The sequence below is a fragment of the Dipodomys spectabilis genome, unplaced genomic scaffold, assembly GCF_019054845.1.
Source record: "Dipodomys spectabilis isolate Male_0828 unplaced genomic scaffold, ASM1905484v1 ptg000289l, whole genome shotgun sequence".
In the NCBI taxonomy this organism is placed as follows: Eukaryota; Metazoa; Chordata; class Mammalia; order Rodentia; family Heteromyidae; genus Dipodomys; species Dipodomys spectabilis.
Window position 1 is genome coordinate 4,906,583 of NW_024870966.1, and position 23,601 is coordinate 4,930,183.

A 23,601-nucleotide genomic window follows, 5' to 3' on the forward strand; every position below is an offset into this window, starting at 1 on the left:
AGCCTTGCCAGCTTGAACAGGAAGCTTCCTTCCTTGGCTCAGAGGACTTCTCTCCCCTGAAGAATGCGAATTGCTGCATGTGTGATCATGGGCTCTAAGGCTGCCTCTGCATTTGCCTGTAGCAAATCAAACTGAGCGTGAACACACAGGCACACACGCACACTCGTGATCACGAACCTGCATGATAAGATGATCAACACAGAGGTTCTCTATCTGGACCTTGCTGCCTGCAGGTCCCCTGGGGAGACGGGAAATGACGTGGCCTGGGTGCCAGCCCACAGAGTCAGCCTCCTCCCCGACTGTCAGAACCTGGATGAGCAGGGGGCAACAGCACACTAGTAAACTTCAGTTCATTTCTTTTGAACAGCAAGCCCTTACTAGGGATTTATGCCACAAAAACACATGAAAATCCAACAAATGTTAACAAAAATGATACAGAGAAAACATTACACCATTATAATAGGTAGCAGTCATAGCTTTATTTAAAGTGAAATCCTGGAAACAAGCCCAAAGGTTCTGCGCTGGGAGGAACTTACAATACAGCCACATTCGGTGACTCACACTATGGCCAACACTGCCATCATTTGAGAATGAGAAATATTTAGAATTACCAACACGGAAATACAAAATGCTGTTTGAATAAAAAAAGAAAAAAGAAAATCAGATTATTGATGCTATTTTTTTAATGTGGGGTAAGGACAGAAAAGTTGTAAAATATCATGTAAAGATAACTTTAAAATAATAACAAATGTGTAAGAAAAAGCTAGTACTTTGACAGGAAAGTGTTAGAGACTTTTCCTCTAGATTTTCTATTGCATTTTCCCTTAGATCACAGAACGAAAATACCAGAAAACAAAACAACAAAAAAAAAAAGGCAAGGGGAGAATGTGCTGAAGGAGTACAAAGACGTTGGGTATCTCCTCCCTGGCAGAATGCCGATCACAAACCATCATTTACATTAGCTTCATTATAAGTTTAAAGAAATACTGGAAATAAGCTTTTGAACAGATTATAATTGAGCATCTAAACTTAAAAATGATTCTTAATTCAAAATAATGGCATCAATACAATACATTCCTGGTGTTGGCCAATATAAAGCTTACTCTCTAAAACTAGTATCTTATAGCATGTGCTTAGCCATTAGTCATCTAACAGTCAATGAGTACCATGACTCAACTTTATAAACTTAAGCAAGTCTTCAACTTTATAAACTGAGGCAAATCTTTTATGTGATAATTCAGGTAATTGTTTCAAATATAAAATATTTATACCAGCAAAGAAGTTATAAGAAAAATGTATAAATCACACTGAAGATTTGATTTAAAGGCTGTTTATATACAGATAGAGGGATGCCGTTCACCTGAACATCCACGGGCAATCACACACGAGATGCATTCATTCTTAGTCATGTGACAGTCTCCAGCAGGTTCACAAATGTCACCCTGTTGTGCATCAACTAAAAATATATATATATGTGCTTAACAAAAGAAAAGTTTTGAAGACACGTGGGATGGAATGCGCCGAGTTCAGAGCAAAGCTCCCCAGCCGCTGGCAGGGGCTCAGAGAGGTTCTCGCCCTCAGAAAGACAGGATGGTCTTGTTAATGATTTCCACGGCCTCTCGGATTTCATCCTCTGTGATCACCAGCGGGGGCGCGAGCCTGATGATGTCGCCATGCGTGGGCTTGGCCAGAAGCCCATTATCTCGAAGTCGAAGACACACCTCCCAAGCATTGTAATCTACAGAGAAAAGGCGCCGCACAGGAAGACCAACAATTATGTTTCAACATGGACAGCCGCAAAAAGAGAATCCCCAAAACCTGTTAAAGAAAGGAAGCTCTGGGCTGGGAAGTTGGCTCAGTGGTAGAGCGCTTGCCTTGCATGCCATGCCTAAGGCCCTGGGTTCGATTCCTTAGCACCACATAAGCAAAAAGAAAAAAGCTGGAAGTGGCGCTGTGGCTCAAGTGGTAGAGCGCTAGCCTTGAGCTGAAGAGCTGAGGGACAGCGCCCAGGCCCAGAGTTCAGGCCCCACAACCGGACCCAAAAAAAAAAAGTTAAGTTACTCCTGATTTTCTGGTACACACAGAACTAGATAGATGTGTGTCTTTGTTGTTTTTTGTTTTTGTTTTTGTCAGTCATGAGGCTTGAACTCTGGGCCTGGGCGCTGGCTCCTGAGATTTTTTTCATGCAATGCTAGTGCTCTACCACTTGGGGCCGCAGCACCACTTCTAGTCTTCTGGTGGTTAATTGGAGATAAGTCTCATGGACATTCCTGCCTGGGTTGGCTTTGAACCATGATCCTCAGATCTCAAGTAGCGAGGATTGTAGGTATGAGCTACCAGCACCCAGGTTTCTTTTCTTCATGCTAGTACCAGAGCTTGAACACAGAGTCTTACGTTCTTACTTGTTTTTTTCACTCGAGACGTGCTCCACCACTTGAGCTATGCCTCCTCTTCTGGCTTTTTGCTGGTTAATTAGAGATAACAGTCTCTAGAAAGCCAGGTGCTGGTGGCTCACGCTTGTTATCCTAGCTACTCAAGGAGGCTGAAATCTGAGGATCACGGTTCAAAGCCAGTGCAGGCAGTAAAGTCCCTAAGACTCATCTCCAATTAACTACCAGGAAACTAGAAGTGGTGCTGTGGCTCAAAGTGGTAGAGTGCTCACCTTGAGTGAAAAAACTCAGGGACAGCGGCCAGGTCTTGAGTTCAAGCCCCATGATGGACCAAAAAAAAGTGTCTAGAATGTGTCTGCGCAGGTGGGTTTGAACTGTGATCCTCACATCTCAGACTCCTGAGCAGCCATAGTAACAGGTATGAGCCACGAGTGTCCAACTTTTCTTGGCTTTTCATAAAAGAAAAATCAAGCACAAGATGGGCTAAGGCTGCCGTGTTCCAGACTGAGTGTCCCCTATCTGAAGTGCTTGGGACTTGTTTGGTTGTGCTTATTTGTCTCCTATATAGATGAGATACCTTAGAAAGCATCCATCTGGAAACAGGAAATTCATGACTATTCCTTATTTACCTACACAGAGCCTGAAGGTAATTTTGCACAGTATTTTATTTGACTATAACTATTTGCATTAAGTATGGTGTTTTCTGCCTGTGGTGTCATGATAGTGACCAAAGTTTCAGATCTGGAGTATTACAGATTTTCTACTTAGGGACAGCTAACTATAATTACATAAGGAACTAATGCATAGGAACGTGGGAATACTCCAGAGAATGAGTAATACCCAAAGTCAGTGATCAGTACACATCCCACGAGTAGCTGTGTCTCTGGGCATGACAGCCGGACTCAGAGTTCACAGGGATGGTTCCCAGCCCCGCCGCACGGCAGAAATCACCTTCAAACCAGAACCTCGGGGGTAAGGCCAGGCTCTCTACTTTTTCAAAAGCTCCCTGGGTGATTCTGAAGTGTAGCCAGTGCTGGCTCACCCTTTCCAAGGAAGGGTTAGCCTAAGAGCCCGCAAGGAGCCCTCGGGGGTGACAGATAATGCGTGGAAACTCCAAACCTGGTATCAAGTGAGATGCCACCATTGCTCCCATTACCACCAGCGCCTCCTACTATTTGCTTCCATAGCCTTCCAGGTACAAGGCACTCAAATGAGGAAGAATGGACCAGAGGACTCCCCAATCCTAAGTAACAGGAAGTAACTCCAAGGCCTAACAAATGTGTCAGAAGAATATTAGTTAAATGTGCCTTCATGTGGGAAAGAGCTATGAATACACTGTTAAGTTGGATACTCTGCCCGAAAGACTTGACCCACAGGCCCACAGCCTTGTGGATGGCGACAGAGGACCAGAGTGCCCCTCTCCCCACTGCACTCCTTCAAAACTAGCCTGGACTAACCAGCATCTCCACCTACCTTTGGTGTCTCTGATAACAATGGCGTTCAACAACCCCTTTCCTCGCACAGTGGCTACGACATCCGAGGGAAGCTTCTGGAGCTCACTTCTCAACAGAGTCCCCATTTTTTCTGCATTTGCTGCGAGGTTCTCTTCTTCTAAAACCTACGTGAAAACAAACATTACACAAATGCTAAGGGGTTTGAATTGTTCCTTGGAGGGCCTGTACACACAGGAAATGTTTGATGACACCAACAGCCATGGGAACTTAACTCCATGATAACACTAAGCAATACCTCCAGCCCTTTAAGTCCTCCGAAGGCCTGCTGCAGAGCCAGAGAGGCTTAGTAGGAGGTCACAGTGTGAGAGCAACCAGGGCCAGCTAGGGCCCCAGGGTCCTAAAACCTCGAAGGAAACGCACATCTGCTAGGAAGGCAACCAGTAAACTTTTAGATTGCCTTGCTACTCCACTCTTTCCTCTGAACATCGTGTTCTTTAATAACTGGCATTTTTTAATGTACTTTTTTGTGTACCGGTACGGGGGCTTGAACTAGGGGCCTCATAAGCTCTCCAGGCTGGCGCTCTACCACACAAGCCACAACTCCACTTCTGGCTTTGTGCTGGCTAACTGGAGGTAAAAGTCTCTGGGAGTTGTATCCTCAGGCTGGCTTCAAACCTTGATCCTCAGAACTCAGCCTCCTAAATATGGAGGATTACAGGCACGGGCGAGCCATCAGTGCTCAGCAACACTTGGCATTTTTACTAAATCTCTCCTTACACCACGGACCCAAGTGAGAACTTGTTCACCAGCACTTAAAGGCGCTCCTGTCAGCCACAGCAGTTTTTACCTCAAGGGCTGCAATGGCCACGCGGCAGCCCAGCGGGTTCCCACCGTAGGTGGAGCCGTGCTCCCCTGGTTTAATGGTCAGCATGATCTCATCATCACACAGCACGGCAGACACCTGCAAGACAGCCAGTTCCCCGCTCATTGCTCAGAGCAGCAACACACATGCTTACATGCAGTGGACAATACATTCCCATCAAAAACTTCAACAAGCACGAGTTTACATCTGTCCCCCAAGGTGATAACCTGAGACATACAGAACAGTATTGAAACTTACGGAGAAAAGCTGTTTTGCAATGACAGACTTCACAGCACCAAGGTAAACTTGGTCTAACTGTTGAGTAAACTAAGCTGTGCATTCACCTCAGCAAGAGGGTCTAGCTCAGCAGAAATGACCTGGAAGTGGCCTTCCAACCAGTGCCAGTTAGGGCTCTGGATAGCAAGACCAAGAAAAGAGCAACAACACTTCTCTAAGCTCCTCGGTCAAACAAGAAGCAGAGCCATGGCTCTGAGCACTGAATAAAAGGAGAGGCAGAAGAAACTTTGAAGACATCAAGCCAAACACCACACACCTCATTCTCAGTCAACATTAACTATGTAGGTCACACAATGAAACCCTAAAATATTCTTAGTGTGGGCATTTGGTGGCCTATAACCAACTTGGTAAAAGCAAACCACTCAAAAGGCATTAATGTCACCATCAGTGGGTATAAAGACTTATTTATTTTCTGTTACTCCCTCCCCTAGTTCTAGCCACTGCTGATATAAAAGTATTTTAGATGACTATTTCAAGAGAAGAAAGGAAGGAAAGACAGACTAGACACAAGACTTACAGGGTATAACCCGCCAGAGAGCGCCTTCCCAAGAAGAACTATGTCAGGTCTGACATTTTCATGATCAACAGCCAGCCATCTCCCAGTTCTGGACAATCCCGTCTGTACTTCATCAGCAATGAACAAGGCCTGTTGGGAAGTAACACAACAACATTACTTGTCATTTGTTTCTATGGGGACCATGACTTCACTTCCTTCTTCCCACAGATGTGGAATTCTGACATGGCCTCCAATCTATGAAAATGTTTTAACTACCCACAGAATTTCAAGGGTGTTCTATAAAAATCTGTAGATATCCAGGGGCCCATTTGGCATTTCTCTTCAGGATGGAAAGACACTTAAGCAAATGTGAGAAGTCTGAAGGGCTTTTTCTGGCTTAGGATTACACTCTGGAAACAAATTAATTCTTTTATCAGATTTATCAGATTCTTTCTGGACTGTCGATGGCAAACAAAATACACAGTATTAGCTTTGGTAGGAGAAGGGGGAGCAGGGGGCTCAGGAGGGATTAAGAGCTCAGTCCGCAGGGAAGAAAGGAAGAAAACACGATCAGGAGGTCTGCAGCTCTGATAAGCCCAGATTCTAGGCTTTCTTCCAGACAGTTAAGCTTCCTGGTCCAGGTTTGTAAGAAGTTCCTAAGCATGGAATGATATTGCCCCCTAGTGGACAGAAGATTTAGTCTTTGCACATAACATATCCTTGTCAGCAGAAAGAGAAAAGGAGAGTCAAGGCAGGAGACAGCTGGGCAGCATCACAAAGTTAGCATGGGCTACCTGGTGTCTGGTACAGAGTTCTCGCACTCCCACGAGGTAGCCGGGGTCCGGAACAACTACACCAGCTTCCCCCTGAATTGGTTCCACCATGAAGGCAGCAACATTTGAATCCTGAAGCGCTCTCTACAAAACAAAAAGAAATAAACTTCCACTCTCCCATATTTGGAAATGTGAAATCATACATTGCATATTTTCCTCTAAAGTTAAGAAATTAGGCTTTGCACTGATTTATATTCCACCTCACAAACATTAACATTTCTCACTGACATTGGATTCACAATTTGATTCATTAAATTACAATATCCCTACATTTTCCTACCACATAAATATATGATAGATAAAACCTAATGTAAATGGCCTGTGGTAGCCATTTTAAGACTTTTTAATCAAAGTACTCCATTTGGGTGTAGAGAAGTAACTCAATGGTAGAGCACATACCTAACACACAAAAGGCCCTAGGTTCAATCACTGCTACCACTGAATAAAGTATGCCATTTTATAATTTTACTCCAAAAACAGGAAATACCCTAGTTATTATGAAAAACATGAATCTGCCAGGCGCTGGTAGCTCCCGCCTGTAATCCTATCTACTTAGGAGATTGAGATCTGAGGATCACTGTTCAAAGACAGCCCAGGCAAGAAAGCCCGGGAGACTCTTATCTCCAATAAACCACCAGAAAACCGGAAGTGGCACTGTGGCTCAAGTGGTAGAGCACACTCACCTAGAGCTGAAGAGCTGAGGAACAGCACCCAGGCCCAGAGTTCAAGCCCCACGACCAGAAAAAAAAAAAAAAAGAAAGAAAGAAAAACACAAATCTGACATGGCTGGTAGGGCACAGGGTTTAGTCATAAGTTTTCCCTGTGTTGGAAACAAACCAACTATTGCTAAGACAACATTGGCCTAGCTCCAGTTCACTTTCAAAGTCATATAATGTGCTTTGTCAGTCCATCTTGCAGTAGTGAGTATTGGGCATAGGAACTCAAGCGTGCTAGGCAAGCACTCTACCACTAATCAATGTCCCTAGCCATCTTTAGTGTTACTTTTAATATTAACATATTCATAGGACATAATTAATGCAAAATAGTTTCTATTTACTATGAGCCAAGCACTATCATTCTACTGAAGTACCTCGAGTGCAGGAAGATCATTATATGGGATGATTTCAAAACCTGGCATGAAGGGTCCAAACCCATCATAACTGGTTGGATCTGTGGAACTTGAGATGGCAGACAATGTTCTTCCCCAAAAGTTTCCAGCTAGAAAAGAGAAACAAGCAGTGATTGTCCCAAAGAAACCCACAAATGTAACACACACACACACACACACACACACACACACACACACACACACACACACACACACACACACACACACAGTTTGACTAAGAAATCAAAGGTTTGACTTAGCCAGGTGCCAGTGGCTCACACCTATAATCCTAGCTACTCAGGAGGCTGAGATCGGAGGATCACGGTTCGAAGCCAGCCTAGGCAGAAAAGTCCATGAGACTCTTACCTCCAACTAGCCACTCAAGAATGTAGAGTGCTAGCCTTGAGCACAAAAAGGCTCAGGGATAGTGCTCAGGCCCTGAGTTCAAGCCCCACAACTGACAAAAAAAAGTTTGCTTTAAAGAGCCCCCAGGGCATTTCAAATCCCTAAAATCTGATATTAAACACCACCGTTAATCTGACACGAGGTATGGCCTTGCCATTGCTATTTCAGGAACTCTCTGTAGGCCCTTGCATGGTCAGAGGCCTGAGGTTACTTTCCTTAGACTCATTCCAAGCCTAGTAACCAAACCACTTGAGATGTTCAATGCATATTTTAAAGATAGAAGAGGTACATTTATGAAACTGATAGGAGAAAAAGAGTATCATTCATAGAGAATTAGAAGTTTATCTTTTAAAAACTTAATACTGCAAGCTAAATATCCTATAGAATATTTTTTTCTGTTTTTTCTTGCCAGTACTAGCATTTGAGTCTTGAACTTGCACAGCTGGTTTAGTTGGCTGTGCTCTACCACTTGAGCCATGCCTCCAGCCTGGTCTTGTGCTAGTTGTTTTCTGTCTGGGCTTGCTTTAAAGATCCTCCAAATTGTAGCCTCCTTAGTACTAGAATTACAGAGTAAGCCACAAGAACTGGCCAGATTACCTTTTCAATTTCCTTTAGAGCACTGGTCTTCTATCAGGCAATGCAAACACTTTACATTTTACCTCTCTTGATTTGATAATCCAACCATTGCTGACACAAGGCTGAAACAGTGGCAAATACTACATGACAGACACCTGCCTTTCTTCATGTTTTTTTAACCCATGGCGGCCTTCTAGGTATCAGGCAAACAACCTGCCTTCAGGGCATTTCTCTGATAGGGAACAAACACCATAACATCAACCAGCAAAGTAACTGAACTAGGAAACTTCAGATGGGGTTAAATTTGAAAAGAACTACATAGAACAGTAGAGAGGCTGGAGTTTTGCCATAATTAAGAATGCTTTTCTATATTCCCACCTCCTCTGCCAGCAATTAATTCTGTGCTGGATCGCTGTACTTTTAGCTTCCTCCCACCTCAAAGCACTGTTCTTACAAAAGCTCCTCTCACCACAGCCATGAAGAACTCCAGATTCTACTCAGCCACAGAGTGCAATGATCTTGACCGGGCTTGTTTAGGAAAACACACTGAGGAGCCAACAACCCTGCCTGCTCTCCTCCGCCTAGCCTCACGAGTCTCATCCTCTGGAGCTCAACCTGCAGGGCTATGGGACTTCCAGTTGAGGACAGTCTTCCGCTGTCTCTCCACCCCACTGACTCACCAGCTTCTTTCAATACTCAGGTGAAAACATCTTTGCACCCTTTGCTAACATGAAAGAGACTGGACACAGTCCGTAAGAAGGAAAATCACCAGAAATATCATTTCACAAGAGACAGTTACTTTGTTCTACAACTAAGACACAAGATTTTAAAGTGCCATGTTACAGCACTGCATGAAGAGTTCTTCTTTGCAAACACTAATCTGTCACCTCCAATGCCAACTGCCTCTCACCAGCAACTGAACTCTGATCTATTATGTTACACAGTTTATAACTGAACTGTGTGTGCACAGGGCCACATATTTAATGATCTTAAATGACTGTAAGCATGAATTTAATCTTTACAATAGTAAATGGATACATGCTTAGTTTTTTTTTTTAATTAAAAATCAAAGCTTGTGATGTCAGAACTTACGTAGCATTTGGACATTATATAAAGATTCCCAAAGTTCAAGTCAGACCAATTAACCATGCCCAGAAGTTGACAAAACTACTTCAGGGCACTTTTTCCCAACAACCCCTAAGAACCTGGCACAAAGGCACGTCCAATATTAAGACTCAAATATGGCTCAAATATAGATTAGTGATACAGCTTACATGCACAAGGCTCTGGGTTTGATCTCCAGTACCCATGGAGGGAGGGAGGGAGGGAGGGAGTGGGGAAAGAGGGAAGGAGGGAGAAGGAGAAAAGGCTCATAATAAGGAAAAAAATCCAAGAGGAAATCCCTCACCAATTTTTATTCATAAAAATATAAAACCATTCTGTAAATAACATGATGTAGCAAGCAAACACATTAGGAATTTTTTTCTTTTTTCTTTTTCTTTTGCGAGTTCTGGGGTTGAACTCAGGGCCTGGGCACTGTCCCTGAGCTTCTTTTGCTCAAGGCTAGCACTCTTACCACTTGAGACACAGCTCCACTTCCAGCCTTTTCTGTTTAAGTGGTACTGGGAATTGAACCCAGGGCTTCTTCATGCATGCTAGGCAAGCACCCTACCACTAAGCCATATTCCCAGCCCTAGGAATATTTCACCAATAAATTTAAATAGTAAATGATGTTGTATGTTTAAAATCCTACTCGTCGATGTTTAATCTCACCTACCTGCAAAAATGATCTTTGCCTTGTATTTCTGAATGCCCTTCACAGTGTAACCCCACCGACGGGCAAGCTTGCAGGCAGTCTCTCCGGCCTCTACTCCTATGGGGGGAAATGCTCAGATGTCGGTATTTTAACCCATCAGAAAATGTGATTGTTTTCTTGGACGTTATTCAGCAATGAGCAAATGCTTTACCTGTATTCATAGGAAGCACTTTCTGGTAGTTGAAAAGTTTAGTAATGTACTCCTCATATTCACCAAGAACATTATTGTAGAATGCCCGAGACGTTAAGGTCAGCTTGTCTGTCTGAGTCTTCAGGGCATTCACAATCTTGGGGTGACAGTGCCCTTGGCTGACGGCACCGTAGGCACTCAGGAAGTCAAAGTATTTTCTGCCTTCTACATCCCACACGTAGATACCTAAAGTGCACAGGGAAGGAAAATGACTTTAGAAAGCTACTGTATGCCAAAGTCCAAAGTCCTCTTTATGTTATGAGGAAGATTTGTTTTAGCTCAAGCATAATAAATTGATAGATATACATTTGTTTTTCGGGTTTTTTTTTTTAATAGTGAAATTTGAACTCAGGACCTCAGGCTTTGCTGGGCAAGTGCTCTACTATTTAAGCCCCTCTCTCAAGGCCTTTTTGCTTTCACTTTTTTGCAAACAGTGTCTCACTTTTTACCTAGACAAGCCTGTGCTTCCTACCTAACTGGCACAACAGGCACACACTAGCACAACTAGCTTTTTGTCAGTTAAGATAACGTCTTGCAACCATTTTGCCAGATTCTTTGAACCTCGATCTCCTGATTTCTGCCTCATAAGTAGCCACTGCACCTGGCAGTTTATAAGAAATTACGAAGTATATATTCTATCAGTCTATCTCCAAAATACACATTTTACAAGAATACCATAAAAAGCCATAAACTCTGGAAGGATAATTTTAACATTTAGGAGCCTAAATTAGAATTTAAAAACAGAGGAGTGATACATAACAGAACAATCATAAAAAGTAGACTATAAGAGCCCACATTTACTCCATGGGAGATTAAAATCCAACATATATAAAAAACTCAAAAAAAATAAACACCAAACACATAAACCAGTCAAAAAATGGGTACATGAACTATAAATACTTTTCAAATGAAAAAGTAGAAATAGTCAATAAATACATTTTTAGAAAAACTGTGCTACATCCTTAGCCATCAGAGATTGGCACCAACTACACTGAGATTCCACCCCCCACCCCCGCAACCCCGTCAGAATGGCCACCATCAAAAAACAAATAACAGGGCTGAGAAGGTGGCTCAGTGGTAGAGTGCTTGCTTCCCATGAATGAAAACCTGGGTTTGATTCTTCAGCACCACATATAAGTGGCACTATGGCTCAAGTGGTAGAGGACTAGTCTTGAGCTGAAGACCTGAGGGACAGCACCCAGGCCAAGTTCAGGCCCAACAACTGACAAAAAAAAAAGGGGGGGGGGCTGGAAAAGTGGCTCAGTGGTAGAGGGCTTACCTTGTATACATGAGGCCCTGGGTTCAATTCCTCAGCACCACATAAACAGAAGAAAATAAAAAGGCTGGAAGTGGCACTGTGGCTCAAGTGGTAGAGCACTAGCCTTGAGCTGAAGAGCTGAGAGACAGTGCCTAGGCCCAGAGGTCAGGCCCCACGACCAACAAAAAAAAAGTAACAAATGCTGGCAATGATGGGGGGAAACAGAGGCTCTTATTCACCACTGGTGGAACGATAAACACATCCAGCTACTTATGGGAACCTATGGAAGTTCCTCAAAAAAAACTTAATTTTCCCATTTGTACAGGGGTAAACACTCTATTAAATATTTAAAGCCTTATCTACATGGGTGTGATTACATAAAGAAAGTATTCTCAAAATAATACTGCTGGGATTACTGCTCCGAAGAATCCAAGTCCAGCCAGGTACCAGTGGTTCACACCTACAATCCTAGCTACCTGAAAGGCTGGATGAGAGAATCACAATTCTAGGCCAACCTGGGCAGACCACCTTCCAACAGAGAGATAGATGAGGGAGTGCCTGATGATTCTCCTAAACCACATGAGAGGCTGAGAGCGGAAGGACTGGGAGGATCATGGTTCCAGGCTAGCCTGGGCAGACAATTCCTCCAGACCCCAGCTCATGGAAGAAAGGTGTGGCGGCCATACACCTGTCATCTCAGCTACAACAGGAAGCCCAAATTAGAGGTCCAGGCCATCGTCCAGAAGCACTACAGGAAGAAAGACCCTATCAAAAATAACCAGGGCGAAAAAGGGCTAGAGGTATACTCAGCAGTAGAGTGCTTGCCTTGCATGAAGCTCAGTTCAAACTCTAGTACTGCCAAAAAGAGAAAGAAAAGTTGGGCAAGTAACTTGATAGATACTTCTTCAGATCCACAAATGTACAGCAAGTTCAACCTGACCAGTCATCAGGGAGATGTAAATCAAAACTCCCATGAAACACTACCTCATAACACTTGTGTGGTTACTTTCTTTTTTTTTTTTTTTTTTGGGTCAATCGTGGGTCTTGAACTCGGTCTAGGTACTATCCCTGAGCTCTTCAGCTTAAAGCAAGTGCTCTACCACTTCACTTCTGGTTTTCTGTTGGTTAATTGGAGATTGGAGTCTCAAGGACGTTCCTGCCTGGACAGCTTTGAACCGTGATCCTGAGATCTCAGCCTCTTGAGTAGCTAGATTAGAGGCACTGGTATCCAGCTTGGTTACAATTTTTTTTAAGGGCAGATGTGAAGAATTTGGAAACCTCAAATGATACAGCTGCTAAAAAAAGAATGACAGCTTTTAATGAGCTAAGACAAGAAGAAAGAGGGAGGAGGGAAAGAGTTGTTCTGTCTTAAAGACAAATCTTACAGGTGGATGTGACTTACAATCTGAAGTTTTCCTTTATTATGAGGTTAGATCTAGATTATAAATGATGGTGCTGTGTCAGTGTTCCTTCCCTGATTTTGATAATCATGTGCTTATAAAAGATAAAGTCCGAGCTGGGAAGTTGGCTCAGTGGTTGAGCGCTTGCCTTGCATGCCTGAGGCCCTGGGTTCAATTCCTCAGCACCACATAAGCAAAAAGAAAAAAGCTGGAAGTGGTACTGTGGCTCAAGTGGTAGAGAGCTAGCCTTGAGCTAAGAGCTGAGGGGCAGTGCTCAGGCCCAGAGTGCAGACCCTACGACCGGACCAAAAAAAAAAAGAAAAAAAAAAAGATAAAGTCCTTGGGCTTTATCAGAGGAAGGGTACACTAAGCATCTAGGTGTGAAGAGATTCCCTGTCTGCAGTTTCTTCTTTCACAGCTCAGGAAATAATATAAAATATTGCTGACAAGGGGGAGAAAGAGAGCACAAAACAAAACTTCAAATATCAGCACAGGAGCCGGGCGTCAGTGGCTCATGCCTGTAATCCTAGCTACTGAGGAAGCTGAGATCTAAGGATCGCGGTTCAAAGCCAGCACGGGCAGAAAAGTCCATGAGACTCTTATCGCCAGTAAACCGCCAGAAAACTGGAAGTGGTGCTGTGGCTCAAGTGGTAGAATGCTTGCCTTGAGCTAAAAAGCTGAAAGACAGCACCCAGGCCTAGAGTTCAAGCCCCACGACCAACCCAAAAAAAAAAAAAAAAACAGAACAAGAAATTTGGGTGAGAGTAGAAGACACATTACACTAGTGCTGTCATACTGGTTTTTTTTCCTAAAGGTACTGAAGCTTGAATTTAGAGCCGTGTCCTGCTAGGCAGCCACTCTTCCACTTGAGCTAGGCCTTCTGCCCATTTTTTATTTATTTTTCAAGGAGGGTCTTGCACTTTTTGCCTGGGGCCAGCCATGGACCGCGATTCTCCCACCTTTGCCTCTGTGAAGCTGAGCATACACAGTCACGCACCACCGTGACTTTCGGTTAGGATCTAACTAACATTTCCAACTCCCAACTAGTTGATTACAGGCATGAGCACAACTGGTTTTTTTTTTTAGCTTTTACATCAACTTTCTTCTCAGAGCCAACCTATGTGAGTGAACCAATCCCACATTGCCAACTGTTGTAGGAATCATATTCCTTCTTACGTGTACCAAAAATCTCATATTCAGCAATGAGTTCTGGGTTGCAAAAGAGGACTTACTGTTTGCACCTGTGTCTGTAAGGCTTTGTGATAAATTAAACACAAGTGCTTATATCCTTTAACTAAAATCACACCAAAATAAAAGCTAATCAGAAAAAAATGACAGCGAGGCAGAGGAGAACAGCACTTTCCATATTTCTTGGGGAGCCACCTGTGATGGATCACCAGTGCCCTGTAGCACCTGAGACCGCTCCACTAGTCAATCAGAAAGACTGAAGGAACTAAGACATTCGATGCATCTGGGAAAATGGACACTGAGAACATATCAAAGCAGCTAATTTTTACTGGGTGGGAGGAGGTCTTTCAGAACATACCTTTTCCTCTCTCCAAGGCCACGGGTAAAGGATGGTAATTGTGTGCACCATATTTCGCTTCCCGTTCAAAAATGTGCTCAGAGGACGGAGGGCCTTGCACTGTCTTTTTAGCTGCAACCGACGTGGCAGAAGCCACTGAAATGTGAACTCCTCGACGGAGCACAGCCACGGTCTTTAGATGTGCTAGTTTGGAGAACATTGTGTGTCCTTCTGGTGAGAAACCACAGACCTGTCCAAACGAAAGCAAAGACATTAAGAGTAAGAACATGCCCAGGCTTCGTGCATGTGTGCTCAGAGGCATCTGCTGAGCATCAGCAGTCTGACTCCAGCGTGATCCTAGCAGACAGTGCCCACTGCAGAGCAAAGAAAAGATCAGAGAAAGGGAGATCAGCCCAGAGAAGTTCAATTCTGAGAGAGAGCAGCCCAGAGGCTTCTGCGGCAATCATGGGATCTCCACCCCCACCTTCTATTTTGCAATTTGACTCTGTTCTGATATGTAGGAATGAAGCAATTAGGAAAGAATTTGGCTTCACAAAACTAGAGATCATCCCAAAAAGAGGAGAAAAAACGAACAAACATTTGGATATGGGGGGGTGGTGACTTTAGGGAGATGCAAAGAATTTAACACCAAAGACAGAAACCATAAAAATTATAATCTGCCATTTAGCCACAAGTATCTAAAACCTTTGCAGCCAAATGTATCATAAACAAAGAAGGGCAGATGTGTGTTATACATCGTAAAAGAAGCCTAGGGAAAAATATGTTTTGAAGAGTCTTAAAGAGCTTTACCAAGAAGTTGAACAAACAAAAATAGGCTGGATGAGTGGCTCCGCAATAGAACTGACAGAAAAGTAGCCAGGCACTGGTGGCTTATACCTAAAATCCTAGCTACTCAGGAGGCTGAGATCTGAGGATCAGGATTCAAAGCCAGCCCAGACAAGATCCATGAGACAATCTCTACCAGAATACCAGAAGTGGCTCTGTGGCTCAAGTGGTAGAGTGCTAGCGTTGAGCTGAAGAGCTCAGAAACAGTGCCTCAGCCCAGAGAGAAACAATCTACTCTGCCAGGGTGGCTGTTTCTAGAGAACTCCTTCCTCCTTCCCATGCCAGCCCTCAAAAAACACATACCAGGAAAAAAAACTGCTTGAAGGAGAAAAAGATAATTTGGTCCTGGAGAACATCAAACTACAGTTGGGTTTGTTGTAAGAAGTTCAGAATTGAAAGCTGAGCATCCAGAGACACTGACAAGTTGGTGTGTCCACCCTCTCCAGCCCCCACCCGCCACCAGTGTGTCGCCTAGCCCACTATCCGCACCACAAGCCATGAGAAAGGACTAGGTATGAGAAACTGGGAAAAGGAAATGAGGGAATATGTGTAAAAATTGTGTGTGTGTGTGTGTGTGTGTATAGGAAATCCTAGGTATCTGCAAGGATTCGGCCCTTGAAGAAAACCCACACAAGCTCAAGATGTCCAGAGTTCAGTGCTGTCCTGAACTGGGGCTGCTGGATTCATTTTTCCCATAATGCCACCCAACTTCCTCTAAAGGCATGACATTTCAATACTGCTCACATTCCCCCCCATCACTTGACTGGCACATTCACTTTCACCTTGCGTGGCAGGCACCACTTGCTTTGGGGAGGCACATTTTCACAATATTAAGCGCAGGCAAATCCTCAGCAGGTCACACAACAATTTCAATACAACTAATGACTGACAGCTATATAATGTATACATGGGAATTTAAATCTTTTTGGTTCTGAAATGTGTTATATTTAGATTAACACTTGGCCCAAACTATGTAATAAATCAGTGAATCAGGTAGACTTACTGTCCTTATTTTCACACAGACAAGTCCAATTGTGTTTCAACAGAGCATTCTCAAAAACAAGTCAAACCATGCAGGATCTCACCGCATCCTGGAGCTGAGCTGCCAAATTAGCAAAACATAGTACTTACAGCCTGGCTGACTTCCCTTTCAACTTGGCTCTACCCAGCAAGTCCAGTGTGTTCAAGAATTTTCAATTACTAAGCAAAATAAACGCAGCACACTGGCACGCCAAGGTCTCACTCCTCCCTCAAGAACAGATTTGTAACCAGAGCTCCAAGAAGAAACTTCAGGGGGTCCAATCACCCCCATTTTATAAAGAGCAGCTCTATAACTTCCATTAAATCTTAGCTCACATTGATGTGTATTTACAACCAGAAAACAAAAAATAAAAAGCCACAGAAGAATCACTCTGTTGCCAGCAAAATGTCCAAGTTCTAAACAGAATTCCCCACTGCTAGGTCTAAGGAGCTGACTTACAATTTCTTTCTCAGGACTTTATGTTCTACTCAATCTAGGGTAACTGTTGGACTTACAAAAAACTTGAGGGCTGGGAATGTGGCTTAGTGATAGAATGTTTGCCTAGCATTCATGAAGCCCTGAGTTCAATTCCTCAGTACAACATAAGCAGAAAAAGCCAGAAATGGCACTGTGGCTCAAGTGGTAGTGCTAGCCTTGAGCACAAAGAGGCTCAGGAATAGTGCCCAAGCTCTGAGTTCAAGCTCCAGAACTGGTTTTAAAAAAAATTGAAGCGGGGCTGAGAAAGTGGCTCAGTGGTAGAGCGCTTGCCTTGCATGCCTAAGGCCCTGAGTTCGATTCCTCAGCACCACATAAGCAAAAAAAAAAGCCGGAAGTGGCGCTGTGGCTCAAGTGGTAGAGTGCTAGCCTTGAGCTGAAGAGCTGAGGGACAGTGCCCAAGCCCCACGACCAGACCCAAAAAAAAAAAAAAATTGAAGCAACATTAGTGTTCGCCTAGCAAATTAGAAAAAAAAATTAGGAAAAAATCAAATTAGAAAATTAGAAAAAAAAAAAAAAGTACTCAGGACCAAAGCTACACTCAGCAGTACTCTAGAAGGAGGCATCTTTCTGAGCACAAGTTGTAACCATTATAAAAGCCTTCAAAATATTTGTACTTAACTCAATTTTATTCCCATGATTTTATTGTAAAGAAATATTCAGGAATATGGAGAAATATTGGCACATAAAAAGTGTTCAACAATATCAGAACAATTCAATATAATCATATATATATATACTAATGTTTAATCATTTATTAAACTTTTAATGACATGGTAAGGGTATTTTACAATATGTTTAAGTAAAGAAAATAAGATTATAAGGGTTGTTGTGTGGGCCTATAATCCCAGCACTCAGACTTTGAGGCAGGAAGATCAGGAGTCTGATTCTAATCTGGGCAAAATACCAAGACCTTATCTTTAAAAAAAAAAAAGGAGGGGCTAGGAATGGGCCTAGTGGTAGAGTGCTTGCCGAGCACGCAAGAAGCCCTGGGTTTGATTCCTCAGTACCACATACACAGAAAAGGCCAGAAGTGGCCTTATAGCTCAAGTGGTAGAGTACTAGCCTTGAGCAAAAGAAGCTCAGGGACAGTACCTGAGTTCACAAGCCCCAGGACTTGCAAAATTAAAAAAAGGAGAAGAGAGAGAGAGGATAAGAGGTCAAAGAAGAGGGATTAGGAGAGAGGAATAATTATACACATGTACGATACTCAACTATACAAACCTTACAAGGAAAAACTGTAACAAAAGAGATTTGAAAAGGCCACTGTGGCTGTCTCTGAACAATTATTTTCCACATTTTCTACCATAGCCATAAATTACATACATTTATGACCAGAAAGAAACACCAGCACAAACCGAATGTCTGCCTGGGTTGTCTGATAAGGAGTAAAGTCAGGCAACCAACAAAACTAAAAGAAAGGACTAACAGGCTTTGAGAAACTCATGTCATTAAAGGCAGATGGAAGTCACTTTCCTAAGAGAGTGAAGTCTTAAAAAAAAAAATCAAAGCAGCATTTTCATCTTTTATTTTTACTCTCAAATTTAAAATTTCATAACAAAACTTGCCAAATAAACTTGTCAGAAACAAAATTAAAAACAAATTGCAGCAGACACTTGAAGCAGAAGCCCTGTGCTGGCAAAGCCCATTATCCTCCCCAAAGCTTCCTGGCTCAGTCCAGCCCAGTGCACCTCTAAGAAAATCCTGATTATGCTAATCAGGTCCACAAGTTGGAATTGGATGGAAGTCTAACAGAAAATCTATTCTCTATTGATGATTTTGCTACCAAGGCCTGTAGCTCTGTGATATCACAATGGCGGGGAGACAGACAATAAAGCATATTTTAAAATGTTACTTTGAGAAAAATAAAACATACTCCAAAGATTATCTTTCAGTTAACAAGCTGATAAAAGACTGCAAGAGACTGAGGGTGGAAGGGGATCTCGGTAACGTCAGCACTCGGCAGCCTGGGCTGCATAGTGAGACCATGTCTCAAAAATAAAACAAAGCAAATAAAAAAGACGGCAAGAGAAAGAATCTCTGAGACTATGTAAAGTCAACATTTTCATTTTGAAATGGAATGCAAATTCAATTTTTCTGCCAACTCAGGCAGTTTCATTAAAGAGTAATTTATAGTGACAAATTAACAAATAAGTTTGTATTTATTTTCATTCAGGATTTTAAAAAAGTAAATTAATTAGTAATAGTCGTCCTTCCCATTGTTAAAGATGAACTGGGAAAGGTCTTGGTGTTGTATGCAGCACCTTGTCTCGAGTCCTGCAGACACAACACTAGTGTTCAGGAATCTGTGGTTGGCACCACCTGAGAAATATTAGAGTTAAGATGTGCTTTAAAATAGCCAACATCAATAATACTTTTGCCAAACAGCTTTAGAAAAATCATAGAGAGGGAAGTACTAAGAGTTTGGTGACCAGGATTTAAATTCTGTCAGGGGGCTCTGAAGAGTATTTTCAGGAGATTTTATCAATGTGTCTGAGCTTCAATTTCTCCTTGTAAAAAGAGGCAAGTCATTCCAGGGAGTTAGGGAGGATTGAAGAGTTATGTTAAAGCTGCAAGCCCAGCAACAAAGTGGCCATTCATTTAGCTTCCTTCTATCCTTAAATTCACAAGGGCACTAGCCAATTTCTACAGTATTAAAAAAAAAAAAAAAAATCAACAGTGCAATGGTTTCTTTTTATAAAGTGGATTTTTTTTCTTTAAAAAAAATTATTTTTCAGCCAGGCACCAGTGACTCATCCCTGTAATTCTTGATTGAGGTCTGAAGCCAGCCTACGCAGGAAGACTCCATCTCCAAAATAACCACCAAAAAAGCTGGGCTAGAGGGGTAACTCAAGTAGTAGAGTGTCAAGCCAGTAAGCAAAATGAGCAAGTATAAATTTTTGAGTTTAAATCCCAGTACTAGCCAAAAATACATACATACATACATGTATATATAGCATATATGTTATGTTATATATAACATATATGCTATATATACATATATAACTATATGTATATATTTGTATGTTTAAGTTTTTTTTCTTAATAGCTGGGAGTTGGTGACTCACCTATAATCCTAGCTACTCAGGAGGCTGAGATCTGAGGAAGTCAGTTCAAAGTCAGCTGGGGCAGAAAAATCTAAAGGACTCTTCTCTCCACTTAACAAGCAAAAAGCTAAAAGTGGAGATGTGGTTCCAGTGGTAGAGCACAAGCCTTGAGAGCGAAAGAGCCAAGTGATATAACATGAGGCCCTTAGATCAAGCCCCAGTTCCACCACAAGGAAAAAAAAACACTCAAGAGTCAACAGCAGATGAGAATGCCTATCAAGAGAGATAGGTCACCAGTTATGGTTGCTAACCAAGATGAGTTAATGAAGAGACTTCCCTAAGTGAACTCATCTGACAGTTGTCTTTTCAACAAGAACTCACCAGGCCAGACCTAATGGCTTTCAAATGTCAAAATAGTATGTTGTATGCTTTAAGCCCTGTCACACATCAAAAGCATACTCAGGCCCTGGAATGAGAACAAATTGCTCCGGACAAGCTATGCACTTTTAACACAGAGTGTGGAAGTAGCACAGAGGAAACAGAGCTTCGGACTACCATTATTACTTCATTCCCCAACCAACTCTGTCTCCACAATATAGTTCCAAAAGCTGCTTTTGAAAGTTTGTTTGGCCTACATGTTTAAATACTAGTTGTTTTTTTAATTACTCTAAAAGAATAACCTGGGTAAAGTCATCAAAAGCCATTGAAAATATTCAACTTGAGAAGTAAATTTGTTTTTGCTATTGCCAAATATTTGCTTTTCTAGAGGTAAGCATTCACAAATACGGGCCTCCTTTTTAAGTGTTTTTTATGTAATCAATACTCTGGCTAAATTTCAACTCACGCACATCAATGACAAACAATGAAAGAATTACTAGAGGGATTAGAGCCTGGCACCAGTGGTTTATACTTGTAATCATAGCTATTCAGTAAGATGAGATCTGAGGATCAAGGTTCAAAGCCAATTCAGGCAAGAAAGCCTGTGAGACTCTTGTCTCCAATAACCACAAAAAGCTGGACAAGGAGCTGTGCTTCAAGTAATAGAGCTCAGCCTTTAGCAAAAAAAATTAAAATTAAAGCTTAAGGACAGCACCAGGCCCTGAACCAGCATAAAAAAGGAGGGAGGGGTAACTCGGTCAACACATGGCACCCTCCACATACCTCCAAAATTCCACCAATTCATTACTATTTCACATGTACGGGTTGGACCCATCCTCAAGAGCTCCATAAAGTGTGTCAAATGTGCACACAAATACCTGTAATAAAAGTAGTTCTTCCCCAAAATGTAGGAGATAGATGTCTCTTTGAGGGAAAAAAAAATCTTAAAAAGAAATGTACTCTTTACCTAACTTATGCAACTGTAACATCCTCTTTGTACATCACATTTACAATAAATTTTTAAAAAGGGTAAATACCATCTTAAAATTTCTTACATTATCTTGTACAACCTTTTTTTTTTTTGTCGGTTGTGGGACCTGAACTCTGGGCCTGGGCGCTGTCCCTCAGCTCTTCAGCTCAAGGCTAGCTCTCTACCACTTGAGCCACAGTGCCACTTCCGGCTTATTCTGCTTATGTGGTGCTGAGGAATCGAACCCAGGGCCTCATGCATGCATGCAAGGCAAGCACTCTACCGCTGAGCCACCTTCCTAGCCCTTGTACAACCTTTTGAATTAATAATACAATTGTTAAAGTGAGTGTGGTGCAGACTGAAAGAGGAAGATGGCAAATTCCAGAGCAGCTGGGTTACACAGTGAGACCTCGTGGCCAAAAACAAGCAGCATAATTTTCTAAAACTTGGGAAGAGGAGCGTTGTGGGAGTGCAAAAACACCCTGGAAAACTTTAACGGAAAACTTATTTAAATCTTGTTTTTGTTAATAGACTATTTTTCACCTTCTTCAGTTACGAACTAGCTTCCCTACTAGCTTTTTTTTCCTCAGGAAATCCCAAGGAAAGAAACCCAGTGCTCATTTCAAGTGCATCAAAGACTTTGGATTGCAATCTAAGGAACAGCTCCCGGTTCAAGTGAAGGAACTCGTTTACCTACTTGAAACCCTGGTAAGAGAGAAATTGGAGATCAATAATTTAAGGTAAAACTCCTCGCCCGGACCCCTTAATGCATCCAAAAGGAAAAGCTGCACACCGAGGAAGACCGGAGACGCAGGCGGCGAGGCGTTCAGCTGGAAATACCTAGCACGTACTCGCGTTCAGGAACGTTTGCAAATTAGCCCTAAGATGAGGCGTCCAGGCTGCGATCCCCGGACAGCATTTAATTGGCGATCTACAGTCCCCATCCCGCTGGAATCAGGACAAAGGGAGGGGCTGGGAGGGAATGGGGGGGGGGGGGAGGAGGGATGGAGAAGGTAGCGGGGAAGTGGCGGGGAGGAGGGAGGAGGGAGGAGGGAGAGGAGGGAGTGGGAGGGAGAAGGGCGGGGAAGAGGGGGGACGGCGGTGGAGGAGGGAGTGGCGGGGGTTGGGGTGGAGGAGATAGCTGGGAGGAGGGGAGGAGGAGGACGGTGGAGGGGGGAGGGCGGTGGCGGGGGGAGGAGGGCGGGGGGGGGGGGGGAGGCCGCAGCCGGGCCGGCGGCGGGGCCCGCGGTGGAGACGAGGTGGACTCCTCGGTAACCGCAGCAGCGCCCCCTCCTGGGGGTCACTGTCACCGCAGGACCGCGCCGTCCTCCGGTATCCAGCCAGCGCCGTCCCCGCGGACCCCCGGGACCGAGGGGGCCCGCTGGGCCCGGGGCGGGCGCCTGCTTTCCGGAAACCCCGAGGCCTGAGAGGGAAGAGCCTCGGGCGCACGGGACGGAGGGAGCGGAGGCTCGGCCCCCGTGGGCAGCGGGCCAGGGGCCGGTCGGCTCCGCCCGATCTGGCAGGCGGCGGTGCCACATCCGCAGCCTCGCCGGGCCGCGCGTCGCCGGGCCGCGCTCGAGCCGGTCCCCCGGGTCCCAAGCCCGCCCGCCCGCTGCCAGGACCCCGGGGCGCGCCGGGCCCCCGCCCGCCGCAGCTGCCCTCCGGCGGGGGGCTCCAGGCCGCCCGGCTGGAGCCTCTCGGAGCCCGGACCTACGCGCCGGCTGAGGCCCAGCGCGCCACGAGAATCCCCCGAAGCGGCCGGGATCCGCAGCCCGACGCCCCCAGCCCCAGCACACGGCACCCGCCGTACCTGAGAGCTCCGCGGAGACAGGAGGGACCCGGGGCGGCAGCGTCAGGACGGAGCTGAGCGGCGCGTTGCTGCGGGGCGCGTCACACTGCTTAAGACGCGCCGTCCGCCCCGCCCCGGGCCGCGCTCGCCATCCATTGGCTGAGGCGGGAGGCCGAGCACCAATCGCGTGAGCCTTACCTTCGCCCCGCCCACCCGGCCGCTGGTCCGGGCCGCTGGTCCGGGCCGCTGGGGCGCGCGCGGCGTGGAACTGCTCGTCGCTGGCCGGGCGGGCGGGTGTGGTACCGCGCCCTGGACCGGTGATCGGTACCCGATCAGGGGAAGACGGGCCTCGAAGGGATGCAAAGGCTGCTCGCCTCCGCGAGCCCTCTGCGTTTCGAGGAACCAGTGCGGGACGGCGGACGCCACCTCCAGTCCTTGCCTAGCA

At 44.4% G+C, this 23,601-nt stretch overlaps 1 protein-coding gene, 1 long non-coding RNA gene and 1 other non-coding gene across 3 annotated transcripts; 1 reads left to right on the forward strand and 2 right to left on the reverse strand.

The window, feature by feature from the left end:
- Positions 1-453: 453 nt before the first annotated feature.
- Positions 454-14,830, reverse strand: Oat (ornithine aminotransferase). Its single transcript, XM_042701376.1, has 9 exons — positions 14,632-14,830; positions 10,389-10,613; positions 10,199-10,294; positions 7,423-7,550; positions 6,294-6,416; positions 5,521-5,649; positions 4,692-4,805; positions 3,864-4,008; positions 454-1,738 (listed from the first exon to the last, which is right to left on the reverse strand). The coding sequence occupies exons 1-9, from the start codon at positions 14,828-14,830 to the stop codon at positions 1,578-1,580; spliced, it is 1,320 nt and encodes a 439-aa protein (XP_042557310.1). The 3' UTR covers positions 454-1,577.
- Positions 14,247-14,367, reverse strand: LOC122126893. Its single transcript, XR_006151029.1, has one exon. It is a non-coding gene; the product is annotated as a small nucleolar RNA SNORA40 (small nucleolar RNA).
- On the forward strand, positions 14,793-23,195 carry LOC122126839. Its single transcript, XR_006151018.1, has 3 exons — positions 14,793-14,862; positions 16,309-16,311; positions 23,183-23,195. It is a non-coding gene; the product is annotated as an uncharacterized LOC122126839 (long non-coding RNA).
- Positions 23,196-23,601: the final 406 nt, after the last annotated feature.